Raw genomic sequence first — 14,363 nt, forward strand, 5'->3', positions numbered from 1 at the left:
TCTTATTCACCTCTAATTGGTGGTAGTAGCGAGAAAGCAGGATTTTATTATTCGTAGTAGTTGTTGTTTTAATATTTCCAATACAAAACTTTCTAGAGAAATGAGCATATTTTCCACCAAATGTATTAGAGCAGTGACACCGGTTCTATTTGGTTAACATCAAAAGATCAAAACATATTTCCGGCTATTTACATCTGCATCTGATACGTAATTAAGGATTACCAACCTGGGTGCCGTGGCAGTACTTGTAGTAGCAGAAGCAGCATGACATTAGAGCTAATCAGGAATGGACAAAAATCCAGTTTAACCTAATTTCTCTGAAAAGCATTGTTTATTAATTATAACTTCATCTTTGTTCCTGTACACAGGCCATCAAGGTATAGTCACAGGCAGAAAAACAATATGCCCCTTCCCTTAGATGGCAAAAAGTTCAATAAACCTTTGTGGCTAACTGTTGCTCTTCATTAAGTCTTGGCTTCCTGCGAGTAAATCAGTTTGCAGGGAATTCAGTCGTAAAACGGGGACCCCTTGGACAGCAAAAGTAAAGGAACTATGTTGTACTTTTTCATGTCAAAGTGTTAAATTGCCATTACGCAAAAAGCATAAACTCGACTTAAAATGTCATTAAAATAATGTAATTTTTTAATGAATGTACCTGCACATCTTACACACTAAGGGATTGTGTTATGGGTCAGAGGTGAGCATTAATTCACTTTTTTATTGCTTTAATGTCACTGGCAGCACACCAGTGGCTGTTTATGAGCCACGGATGGAGCCTACTTGGGGTTTTTCTTTACATGGCCACTAACGTATTGCATCTTGATTAAATGCTTTCAGGCCAGTAAATTAAATACCATTAATCCATCCATCCATCCATTACCTGTTCCGCTTTTCCTCACGAGGGTCACAGAGGTGCTGGAGCCTACCCCAGCTGTCTTTGGGAAGTGGGCGGAGTATACCATTAATGCATTTCAAAGAAACAACTTATTCTGTTTACAATGCATGTCCCCGAGCGTCAATCATCAATACATTTGTTTTATTTTACTAGATCTTAATATCTAAAATATTGTACAAAGTTGCTTTGCAATCAGCCAAACCAAAGATACAGAAGCAGATTGGGAGCCAATTGAATGCAAATTATTCACACTGACTGAGCATGGACGTATAAAGTGTACTCCATAGAGCACAATTATTGTCTGTACTCAGCCAGGTATGCTTATTGAAGGTGTATCAAGAGACAAACACCTCTGCCGCATAATTTTCAATTCAGCTCCTCCTAGATGGATGCGTCTTTGTCTGTTTATACCCTACTGGGGTGCAAGAGCAATGCAGAAACTTTGGGAATTCTTTTATAATGCAGCTGTATTTATTAAAAAGTCAGCAGAAGTCTGAGCTTTGCTGGTGGCATATTTACAAGTTTTGTTTTATTTCATGCAACACTGTTTCTCAGTGGGATCACAGTTGTGATGATCCGATTAGCCTGGCTTTGCTCCATGCTGTCCATTTTCCATTTTATTCATTCGTTACTTCACTGATGGGTCAATTGGTCAAGCTGACCGGTGCATTTTTTCCCAGAGAGCTAACAAAACTGTTTTGTTTTGGGGTTTTTGATGAGATTTTGGAGAGTTTTAAAAAAGGAAGGACAATGTTGGATTGAAATTTTTGATAGGATGCACAACAAGAAATAATTGAGCGCTCTCAAACCTCTGCATGTTCCAATAAATATGATAATATCTCGCTATGCAGAACAATATGCTGAAATTTCTTACATCTGGGCTGGTAAATTTTTGTTTTAAAAACTGTGGCTACATGTAGACAAGACCTAAAAGTCTTGCATACAAAACGATACAAATGGGTATCAATGCAAAGTGGCAGAATCTTGGTAAATCAAATGCTCAAAATAAAGTTGTACAAACAGTTTTAAAAAAGAAATAGGTCTGACAATTGATGGACTGGTCACTGGTGGAAATTTAATGATGGCCCTAAAATAGTGGCAACAAAAGAAATGGCAGAAATGCAGTTAAAATAACAATGATGGATTAATAGATTGGATTCCAGCTTGCTTCAGTTTGAAAATAATGGTGGATTGACGATGACGAGATGGGTGTCCCATCTGCTGGTGAATGACGGACGAGCAAAATTTACTGACGGGCCCACCTCTGGTGTCAGGTATTCAATGTTTAGAACAAACTCAATGAATGACTATGTGTACTTATCATACATAACATTTCCGAAGAAAAGTTTGAGCTGGCAGAGCCCTGCCATGATGGAGCTAAAGTGGAAGTCACCCACAGATTTAAAACCACATCAACTAACAATAAAAATGCCTAATCTTGGCATGGAGAATAAAAGTGATATTTCGTGGTGATGTCACATATAGTAATCAGCGTCCTATCATAATAACGTTGCGTGTGTGTGTGCATGGTTGTCTGTGTGCGCACATATGCAGATAGGTTTGAAGCTGTTTCCGGTTCTTCCGTCTGGAAAGAGCTTCCATTAAATGTTAGGCAAGCGCCCTCTCTGTCGATTTTTAAAACTCATTTGAAGACACTTTTATTCTTTGGCTTTTGACGTTACTTGAGACCGTTCACTGTTCTGCTATTTTCTCGTATCTACTGTATATGTCTTAGTATCATTAATTTGTATTTTAAATTCCTGCTTTCACAGAATTATTGCTATTGTATATTATACTCAAATTAAAGCCACTTGCTCCAGCTGCAGCTGTTGTGAAAAGTGCTAAACAAATTAAGATATATTGTATAAATTATACTACATTACTAAGTTTATTATTAAACGGGTATCTAGTAACTGTATTGGAATACATTTTAAAAGTACCCCTCCCAGCCATGTTGATATTGAGGCAGCTTCTCAATCAGAGAAAAACAATGCAAAGGGAACAAGGAGAGACTGAGGTCGACATATACATTTAAATGATGGCATTATCCAACTATTTTAGCGAATGCATGAAAACAAAATACCGGCCCTGTCCAGAGTCCCGGGGTTTACTTGCAATGTAATGGATAGCAGGAAAGAAACGGGCATTGTGAATAATCAATGAAATATTCATTTGAACGACTCAGAAGTTTGAAGGGCACAAACAGCACGTTAGCAGAGCAAGGGAGGGCTCCCACAGAGTAACAGAGAGAATACAAGGGGAAAGGGGAGATAATATGCAAAACTATAGTTGTAGAATGAAATAGGATGAGAGAAAGCTAATTAAGGGAACACAGTCATTAAAAAAATGCATTTGCAATGCTTTTTAGCAGAAATCCCACAATTCTAACCTTTGATTTTGATAAAGAGCGTATCATAAATGCCCATCTTACGCGGACGCACATGCTTTAAAGAACACATGTGGTTCATCTCATCTCATTATCCACACCGCTTATCCTGTACAGGGTCGCGGGAGGGTGCTGGAGCCTATCCCAGCTGACTACGGGCGAAAGGCGCACTACACCCTGAACTGGTCGCCAGCCAGTCACAGGGCAGACAAAGACACCGTCACTGAGTGGGAACTGAACCCACGCTGCCCGCACACAACTCGGGCGAGTGTACCACTACACCATCAGTGACCACTTTAGAAGACATGTATTGTGTTCATTTAAAATTCCCATGCTTCATTATCGCATGAAAATGCCCGAAGGATGAAAAGCTATATGAAATATTTCACATCATATTGTTTGTTTCTAAGGGCCTGTCGAATGCAAGGGCTGCGCTGTTGTGACAACTGACTTCGATCATGGCCAATCAGAGTGGCTCCTTTCATTCCCTTTAATGCGGTTCATTGAAATACGTCCAACATCCACCACACATTCGGCGTTCAGAATAAGTCTGCCCGTGCCCCTCTCATTCCCTTGAAATGTGGTGAACTCACATCTTGCATGGAGACATATTTGGCATGGCAATGCAATGCATCGTTTAAACAACTTTTTGCCACAAAATGACAAGATGCACAGGCGCATGTTAAAGGACATAACCTCGTTGAGCCAGAACGCCATGGTGCAGAACAGGCTCCCAAATTCCAAAATAGGCACAGTGAGGCTTGCACCCGCATGAAAATCAAGATACGGCAGCATTATCCATAATTTCGTCACATCTGACCATTTTTTCAATTCATTAGGTGGCTTGGATGATGGAATCTTGTAGCAAACCTGGCCGCATACGAAGAGCGAAGTGTGAGAGTAACGCTTACAAGAGCAACTATTGCAGAGATTGCCACTGCATCCTGACGACATGGAGCAATGTAAACAAAAAAAAATACAGTATTACCAACATGTTTCGAGAGAGTGCACTGCTGCATGATGAAGAGGACAGTGCAAGCTCATTTGCAAATTTGCCTCTTTGATCTTCAAATATCGCACATTACAACATGGAGACTAATACGCAGCTAATTAAACCTAATAGAGCGAAACAGACAATTTATATGTACAGATTTGTTTTGTTTTTTATGAGCAAATTTAGCTTTAGCGACTTTTAATTATCTGTGTTTCTAGTCCAGAAATTACGGTCCGTGTATACCAAGTATTAACCAAATTGATCCAGTGGTTGCCGAGAAATATCATTACTCGTGAAATAGTGCAGTCATATACATAAAAAAAATCCTGTTTCCATAGCAATCCAAAAAAATACAGACCATCCCATTAAAAAAAAACGATTTTGACAATGAACCATTTTTTCCCTAAATTATGTTCATTTGGTGATTTAAATGAGCAAATTTGTAAGAAATGCGTTCAAAATCAAATTCCAATCAGAGTTTATGTGTGTGATATCTTCCACAAGTGTTCCCCAAAAAAGCCTTTTTTTTTGGACACGAAAACGCAATTTCTCCAGAACCCATCAGCCGATTTTCTGAATTCTTGGTGCATTGAACACAGATTGAAGTGGCCATTCCAACCACACTCAGTCATTTTTGCAAGTGAGCCAGGATTATCTCATCCTGCCCCCTATACTGCCGGGCAAATGGCAAATCTGACTTTTGTTCCACTGACGAACTGGGTAGGATCTCCCCAGCCCGTGTGTTTTGCTCTACTTTTCGCTTTGCTCAGCGACAAGTGTGTGCTGTAGTCAGCTGTAGCCAATTGCAGTCAGTTGTTTGCTCCTTCTTGCGGAGGCTGAACCCACAGTGTATAAAAAAGCTGTATGTAGTGCATGAACCTTCAGAAAATAAGAAATGCTCGCATGGAGTTCCTGCAGGCCAGAACTCCGGGCCAGTCGCTTACACAAAAAAAGAAAACTCAAACCCAGTTCCAGTTCCGTACAAGCTGGATCATGGAACAAATTACTGTAGAGTAAGTGAAGTTATCCCAGGACTTTTAATTTCACATGTGATGGATGGACAGGCACTCCACAGAGCAAAATGTAAGAATAAATTGTCATATTTATAAACAGAAGCTGATTTATTGCACTTGTTTATGATGTTGGTCATTCGCTAAGCGTTATGTTCTACGCGTGCTTCACCAAAAGCTACAGTAATGCCCTGCACTGACGACGAGGACCCACACAGCAGACAACTTAATGCTAAACCCAAAGATCAGGATCAAAATATTTCTTCTCCCTCTCAAACAGTACTGAAGCAGGCTTTGGAGGAGCTTAGTGTAGTTACGTCAAAGAAGAAACGCAAATCCAGACGAAAATCACTTTCACTAGCACAAAGTGCAACGCACCAGTACTCAGTATTTTACTGCAGTGCTGTCCCAATGAGGTGAATACCGGTTCAAACAATAAATGGGAAATGATTGTGCACATATTGTTCAGTTGATTCAGTACAACCGAGTAAGATGTAATAACCGTCTATAATACAGAATAAATTGATAAATATTATAAACATTGTGCAGATGTGTGCAACGGTAGACGTTACTGTAATTTACGGAAATAATTTGGACACTTAGATAATAAGCCCCCTAAAATCAGCCAAAAAAAGCAGTTTTTTCTCTGCAGCGGAGTATAAGACGGTCCCCCGATTTGCTCGTATCCTTTATTACCAGAGGGAATAAAATGACTAAAAAGAGATTCAAAACATACTATCAATCCACTCATCTGTCCGTTATCTGAGCCGCTTTTGCCCACACAGGTTGCGGGCAAGCTGAAGCCTATCCCAGCTGTCTTCGGGCAGTAGGTAGGGTACACCTTGGACTGGTTGCCAGCTAATCACAGAGCACACAAATAACCACTCGCACTCACAATCACAACAATTTAGAGTGACCAAATCAACCTACCATGCATGTCTTTGGATAGTGGGAGGAAACTGGAGAAACTGAAGAAATCCCATGCAGGCACAGGGAGAACATGCAAACTCCACACAGGAAGGCTGAATCGAACCTTTCACCTCCGTACTGGCAGGCGGACGTGCTAACCAGTCATCGCCCGTGCCGCCCAAACATCAATAAAATGTAAATGTTTTGAAATCCAGGTTAAAAAAACTGTTTGTTTTCATACTTATGACTAAGGTCTCTCAAAGCCATTTTGAAATCATGATTTCTTGCACTCTATGCTCTTATATTAATATCTTTATGCTACTTTTTATTTCTCTACTTCGCTTTTAAATGTTTTTAACTCTTTTGCAAGCCTTGCGGCCGCCCTCAGACTCTACTATGGCGACGCAAGCCCTGTGACCGCCCTCCAACCTTGCTCCGGTGGTACAATCCCTGTGGCCGCCGTCCGAACATGCTCCAGCGGCGCGAACCCTGTGGCTGCCGTCCGACTCTGCTTTGGTATTGCAAGCCCTGCGGCCGACCTTTCTTCAGCAATGCAGTCCCTGCGGCCGCTCTCAGAACCTGCTACGGCAGAACAAGCCCTGCGGCCACCGTCACCCCTTGTGTGGCCCCATCAAGAACGTCTCGTCCGGTCACCGGGACAGCCACCAAAAACCCTTCTTGCCTGGCATCCGGGACAGCCACTGGTCTGGCACCATGAAGTAGTGTCTGTCAGGCCTACAAGCTCACCCACCGGACTGGACCCTCTTGTCTAACCTTTCCTGATCGATAATTTTGGTTTTGATTTAGAATTAAGTTTCATGTTTTACTCATGTTCTGTCTGTTTGGATTTAATTCTTTGCTTTCTTTCATTCTTTGTTAGTTCATTGTTTTTGTCACATCTAACTGCTGTTTCTTAGTTGTTTTAGTCCAAGTCAAGCAGGTTTCGTCCACCTATGCTCATTTATGCAATCCCTCGTGTTACCCAATCAGCTCCCTTTATGCATTTTGTGTCTTGTCCAGTTGTTCCTCATTGTCTTGCCTGCTTGTATTTAGTTTCTTGTTTTCTTTTTTTTTGTGTTTTGCTGACTTACTCCAAATCAAGATGGTTTCCGAGTGATAATTTAGTTACTTCGATTCTTGTTGTTTTGGAATTGTGTTTATTTAGTGTTTTTGATATTTGACCTCATTTGTCTTTTGTTCTTGGACATCAGGCGGTGCTCCTTGGGGGGGGTGTACTGTTGTGACTGGTTGTTACTTGACGTATCTTAATGTATCAGTTGCTAAGCAGTTGCTACAGTCCTTTTATTCTTTGTACCTTTATTATGTCATATAGGCCTTATGTCTTAAATGTATTTAAGATTGAGTAACTCAGTGACACATCCGTCGAACTTTATTTGAGTGAGGAAGTCACCTTGCTTCCATGTCTACTGCCCCAAGCTCTGCTCTCTGTAGTTACTTTGTATTTTCGTAGACAAAGACATTTATTTTTCAACTTCCGTGTCATGTCTGCTTCTGTGTCCAAATCTTGCTTCTCACGTGCGAGAACTCCTGAATAAAAATAGATCTCTTCTGATCTAATTAGGAATCAACACGTCACCGCGACTGCCAAGTCTTAATTGCAATATAGCACATAATTAGAATAGTGCAGCCTTTTTGTCTCGCTTTTCAAATGATTTAATAGCAATGTGAAAAGCTGTTCAAGGTAAATTAAAATGCACACAGATGAGAAATTATTCAATTGGTCCAAACATTCAAAGAGAGTAACGTACTTCCACAATTCAACAGTGGCATTATAAATTAAAAAATATATAATTTCACCAAACAGAATTTCATAGCCGAACTCAACTGACATGGTGGACGTGTTTACAAACAGTTTTCCTGAGGCTATGTGTTTCTGTAGCTTTTAGTTACCGCACTTGAGAGAGAAGCCAAAAATAAAAGCAACCTTCTCAAAGCTGCATGAGGAGATGCATGCATGAGGGACACTCCGCGTAATAACATTTGTAAACATCTTTGCTTATCCTCGTATTTCACTTGATGTGAACTTGATGTGCATATGTGTTATTCTACATTTTTGAGACTTGATGGTGAGAGGGTCAGGTCCTTTGCAGCTCATCAGATAGTTGAGGCTTTACAACTTTGTAGGCATATTACTATGGTGGACACAAAAGCAATGAATAAAGTGGTGCATGCCTCTTAAAATATATAAAACTTAATTTAGAGAGCATCAAATGAATAATCCCATCGGCATCCTTTGCATTTTCGATGTGTTTTTGTGACTTTTCCGAGACACTTATTTCAAATAATGGCAAGGTACAACAAGGAGTGTCCAAGGAAACAAATAAGAATACGAGTAAAACACAAGAAGAAATTGGCATCACTTGTAAAACAATAAAACTGTAGCTACAAATTACAATGCAGCCTCAGCATACTTTGCACATTTGTTAAATTTAATCTTTCCAAACTTTGTCAAAAAGTGACAACACATTTAATGACCGACTGTCTTGATAATTAACAGTGCCATGTTAGCATTATATAATGCAGTGCCATTTTCCAGTACTCCAAAAATTGTACATTATGTTGGAGTTTAGTTGACTAACAACAGACACATGATGTGCAAATGATCTCATAGTCTGTTGAGATGTGTAGAAATTAAATGAGTGATGTTTTACATGATGTGATGTTTTCTTTTTGGGGGGCACAAGGCATAAGCAACCACTTTTGTTTTTCTGTGCAAATTTAAATCGGCGTCTTTGAAATCAGTTATAAATTGATATGATAAATATGTTTCGATATAAATCTATTGCCTGTCTGTGAATTTTGACAATTAAATCTTTTATGTTTTCATCGTGAAGCCCATTTAATTTCATTTGCAGAGTGTATACACTCACTCAGGCATAATATACTTAAATGTCAGAACTCAGTTATAAATTTTGTACAAGAACACATTGAATAGGTGTGTATACTTAGTCTAACTAATGCAGAGTTAAATGTACAGGAGAGAAATTATGCCATTGTAACATTTACCAGAGCTATCACCGGCAACAATGACTTTTTAATTATCCAAGTAAAAAAAGAAAGTAAGATTCCACTGAGAAAAACTAGAGTGCAAGTCAGTTTCCAAGATCTCTCTCAGCATGGGAGTGAGATACAATGAGCAAACAATCCAAGCAATCTATGTGCAGAATCCATATGATCTGAAATACGCCTCAGACTCAACTTTGGTAACCTTTTCCATGTCAATTTCTGACCTGAGTGTTCCAGCATTGCATTATACACTTGCTTCATTTCTCCAATGACTCTTTGTCTGCCGCTCCTTGACCACCATTGCATCTTCACTCAATCCTACGATCTCTTGCAAAAGCTCTTGTTGTTCTTCCTGTGGATAAGCTGTGCTCCAACAATCATAGACATAAAGTGCAAGTAGTCATCAGGGGATCGTTCAAGGTCGCAATCGGTCGCAAACACGTTCACCAATAGTCTTAACGGTAGCAACGTTTTTAAACATATTCAAGATTTCTTGGCAAACGTTAAAACTGTTTGCACATATCTGGCCAATGTATTTCCAACCGTTTGGGACCTTGACCGAACCAAGACGAAAAATCAACATTCAGCCAAAAAAAAAAACACTCGCCAAACCTTGCCGTTCAGTGAGATACAGGCTTAATGCCAGAACTGGTGAATGAAGCTGCTGCCTCCCCGACCCGACCCCGTTTAAGCGGCGCATAATGGCTGGATGGATTTTCAAAGCATTGCAATATTGCAAGGCTGACTCTTCAACAATATTTAAGGAGAAAACACGAAAAAACAAATATAAATGAAAATATTTATTTCATTTCTATGTTTCGTTTGAGTGGTCGCTGAGGAAATGGTTTGACAAGCAGTTCATTGTCCATGTTGGTTCCAGAGGAATATGACAAGAGACAAGTTGGGGAAACATTTGTGAGATTTGTAGGGCTGCCTACAGATGACATTGGTATGTGCACACTTCCCTGGAAATATATGTTTATTTGCACAGCACATCTAAACAAAAGAGTGAGCGGGGAGGCCACTTCAGCCTGACAAAGGTCACATTTCCTAGCGCAGGAAAACTGTTTCCTGGCAAGCCAGAGCAGCTTACCAATAATAAGGCTGAATCATGACGCAACTCTATTACAGGGTTCCTTTATGAATAAGATCTCAAAATTCCATACTACCAGACTACTCGTAAATGTTTCATTTATTTATTTTTTATCAAATCTCCGGAGAACAGTTGCCTCTGAATCAAGTCTCGAGAACTGATTGGAACCGGAACTAACATTCCAGTTCTGGAATGGACGCGAAGATTCAGCTTATACATCCCACTGAATTTCAGTGTCATAATCGGGTGACTTAATAAAATATGTTTATTGCCAACACTGATGTGTTAAACTAAATGGTGGATCAACTCAAATGCAAAAAAAATAAATAAATAAATAAAAAAATAAAAACAGTGAACATGAGCATATATATAGTAGTTTCTATACAGGATAGCGTTAATTTTTTTCGGCCATAGCACACACGATGTGTCCGACACACACATTACCTGTTGCTAATCTGAACTATTTTACCACATTGCTCTTAAAGTTCAGATGTTTGATAGTAATACCGGTTAAAAATAACCCTTTGAGAAATTCCAAGTCAAGTTAAGATGAAGTTAATAAAAAACTGAAAGTGATTTTTTTGACAAGTTCAGATGAGTTCATCCAAAAATAAGTGGTTAGCGTCTGGATTTAAAGTAGGGGTGTTCACATGGGGTCATTACGCCTCAATTCACCCGATGGAGTTATCACGACCATTTTAGAATTGGACAAAACTTAGTATATTTGCTCATTAGGATCTTGCAAATACCAAAATCAATATGGTACGGTTACCGCACAAGCAGTTTGGTAGATACGGCCCGCCGAATTTCGGCAAAGACAGGTGCAAACCATAATACCCCAATTTCTCAGAAAGTGATTTTCAAAATAAAGGCATTGTTGGAACGATCATTCAACAGGGATTGTAAATATACCATTTGTTTTACTGTTGGAGTATGTTGAGGTCACTTGACCTTTTAACTTATGCATTAATTTGATCTTGAATTTCATCTTGTGGATCATGCGACCTTGAGATCAGCTTCCCTGAAACTTAATCCAAACATCATAGCTAAATTATATAATGGTTTTACAGGGATAATATGTTTTTTTTTCAGCCAATTGGTGTCAAAAGAAGACATTTTTAGTGGAGTTTGTGTGCATTTTCTAATGCAGTGATTCCCAACCTGGGTGTCGTGGCGCATTAGTCGGTTATGAGAGATCATCAGGTGTGCCGTGAGAAATGATCAATTATTTGGATGTAAAATAATTTATCATTCTATTTTTTGTTAATTTATCTATGCCAACCATGTATTGTAATGGGCAGAACATCACCAATCAGATGCTCTAATTTGATGAGAGAAGGTTTGTAATTACAATGAGAGGATTGACTAATATTTGAAATACTACATTGGAGGAAAAAAAATCTGACAGCATATGCGGCAAAACCTTAAATTATTAACAAAGGCAACACAGAATGTCCCTAGAGTGAACAAGACTGTTTGCTGTCATGTCTTACTTTGCAGATCTGATCGATAACATCATTGATCAAGCTGCAAATCACGACATTACAATTGATCACTGATTTTGCATGACATGCAAAATATCTGTTGAGCCGAACCAGCCAAACACATCAATGAAAATTCTACCTCCCATTGCTGCATAGGAGCCCCGTTCTTAAAACATCGCTAGCGAATCGAAATGTGTAAAACTACAAAACACGTCTTTTCAAAACATCCAAATGCATATATTCCAGTATTTATTATTTGTTTCCTTTATTTATCAAGATGCACCACTTTAAAAGGGCAATTTCCTCAGTACCTGGAAGCTGCAAAAAGTACCACTCTGACAAATGCTAAATACAGAACACCGCCCTTAACCATTCCCCACTTAGAGGAAGAGAAGCTCCCTTTGACTGCACAAAAGAAAACGCCAAGCTAAATAAATTACAGTAAGCAAAGTGCTTGCATTAATCAACTGAGCTTGCCGTGCAGAATGAGTGCTTGGATATAATTTGTCAATAGCCTTTACATTTCATATGTACTTTCACACTCTGAGGGCACCCCTCAAGTCTCCAAGAAATAAAACTGTCTATTACTGGAGCAGTCAGTCAGTAGTGGAGGAGTGAGTCAGCGCACCTGCACAGAGGCAAGGAACATTATCAACCCTCCCACCCCAACAACACCACCCACCCCCCACCAACTGACTGTATGAAGTGCTATTTCATCAACAAGAGTGCACACAGGAATATTAAGGAAGGCTTCTCAGAGTTGCAATCAAAGTGCAACAAACCAAATTTGAATAACTTTCAAAATGATGCAGCTAATGGAGTATATTTTTGTGAAAGACAACTTAAAAAGGCTCCTGGGGTTTGCTGGTATCGGTTGTCTGTTGTTTTGTTTTGCTGATTTCATGGTCTGCTGGATTATGAAATTCGAACAAATTTGAAAATTGCTACCAGCCTTGTACACTGCAAAAAAAAATTCACATCGCTCATTTTATACACAGGATTACTCAATGTGATTGAGGATCAAACCGACAACCTGCAGATTTGGAGACGGCTGCTCTATACCTGAGCTATGGCTTTTCGACTTGGGGTATGTATACTGCTGGTATGTCCAAAAGGAGGCCAAAAACCACGTCAGGAGGTAGGATTCCGATGTTTGCACCTGACACCAATAATATACTAACGACTGTAGCAGTGGCATTGCTCAGGTGTAGAGTGTTCCTATATCGCAACTTTGAGGTTATAGGTTTGATCCTCTACTGTACTGCATTGAGCTCCTTTGTGTGTGAAATGTGTGTACAAAAACAAAGTGGGTTCAACCTGGGAGTGACATTTTTTAAATTTCACGAACTTGAAAATGTACTCAAAAACTCTTACTTTGAAATTCTGAGTGAAAAAAACTTTACTAGGACTCCCCATTATTACTTTGTAACAAGAAGAGAAAATAACTGATTTATGCATTTATTTGAAAAATGGAAATAAATTCAGTGAAAAACTATTTGTATTTGATTGTTTCTCTAAAAAAAAAGTGCACCATTGTACCGGCTTTTCTTCTGCAGAAGTGTAGCAAATGTATTGATTATGTACATTATAAATGATCACCCACCATGACTAACATTGCATCCCTCAATCACAACAGCTGAGTTCGACAGGTTTTGCGCTACTTACAATGAGAAGGTTCTGTTGGGAAGAAAGCTGGGGTGCAGTGTTTCCATCAGGTCCACATCATCACACACAACTTTGACGCGGACGTGCTGCCTGCTCAAGTCTTTGGACCTCTCGGCCGAACACTGACAGCTGTCCACAATTAGATCCGGACAATTTCTATTAGCCAAATTGGACCCCCACAGCTCGGCCATGGCGCAGAGTAAAGTGAGAATCCTCATGACGGTCTGTTCTTGTTCTCACGCTCATCTGTCAAGTGATGTCCTCCCAGCATGCAGTCCAGGTCGAAACCATTTCACATGGGCTCTGTTTCAAGTCCAGCCTGTGAAGTCGCGGTCCAGCTCTCACGTCGTCCACAAGCAGCAAATTACTGGCGCTACGTTTTTCAAGCGTAAATCATCAGTAAGGTGACCAACGGCTGATTTGCGTTCCATTCCCATCTACATCTTCTAAAGTTCTCTTGTGCAAATATATGAACGACGCGCTCCAAAAGTCTAGACAAACTTTGCCGCACGCTAACCCTCAGTTTAATGACACACTTTAAGTCAACAAAGTCTCTCTAATTATCCTCCAAAAAGTTTTGTCAGAGCCGCTGCCGCCATCCTTGGACTTGTTGCTTTCAGTATCCACAAAGATCCCTCCCAGCAAACCGACTGGGCTTCCGCGTGGGTTCATAACTTTTTTTTTTCTAATCCAGAAGTCACATGACCCGTCATCTGTCGTCAATACATAACGGAGTGATTGTGTTCATTTTAACACTCACACCCAAAGAGGGAATATAATGTGAAACAACAATAATTAACTGAAACCTTTTATTCTCTATTCAAGAGAGCCACTTGCTCAGCTCACACCCCAAGACTAAATTGAAACAGTTTTGTATAGAAAAATAATCCAAAATGTATT

General features: G+C 39.7%; 1 protein-coding gene across 1 annotated transcript in view; it reads right to left on the reverse strand.

Moving 5' to 3' along the window:
* adgra1b (adhesion G protein-coupled receptor A1b) overlaps nt 1–14,093 on the reverse strand; it is a 157,203-nt gene extending 143,110 nt beyond the window's left edge. Inside the window, exon 1 of the mRNA XM_088305075.1 lies at nt 13,464–14,093. Coding sequence (XP_088161201.1) covers nt 13,464–13,681 — 218 coding nt within the window. The 5' untranslated portion in view covers nt 13,682–14,093. The remainder of the gene's footprint in view (nt 1–13,463) is intronic.
* Between the last annotated feature and the right edge of the window lie 270 nt (nt 14,094–14,363).

The sequence above is a fragment of the Idiotropiscis lumnitzeri genome, chromosome 9 (genome assembly GCF_059441095.1).
Source record: "Idiotropiscis lumnitzeri isolate Australia: NSW breed Sydney's pygmy pipehorse chromosome 9, RoL_Ilum_1.0, whole genome shotgun sequence".
Classification (NCBI taxonomy): domain Eukaryota; kingdom Metazoa; phylum Chordata; class Actinopteri; order Syngnathiformes; family Syngnathidae; genus Idiotropiscis; species Idiotropiscis lumnitzeri.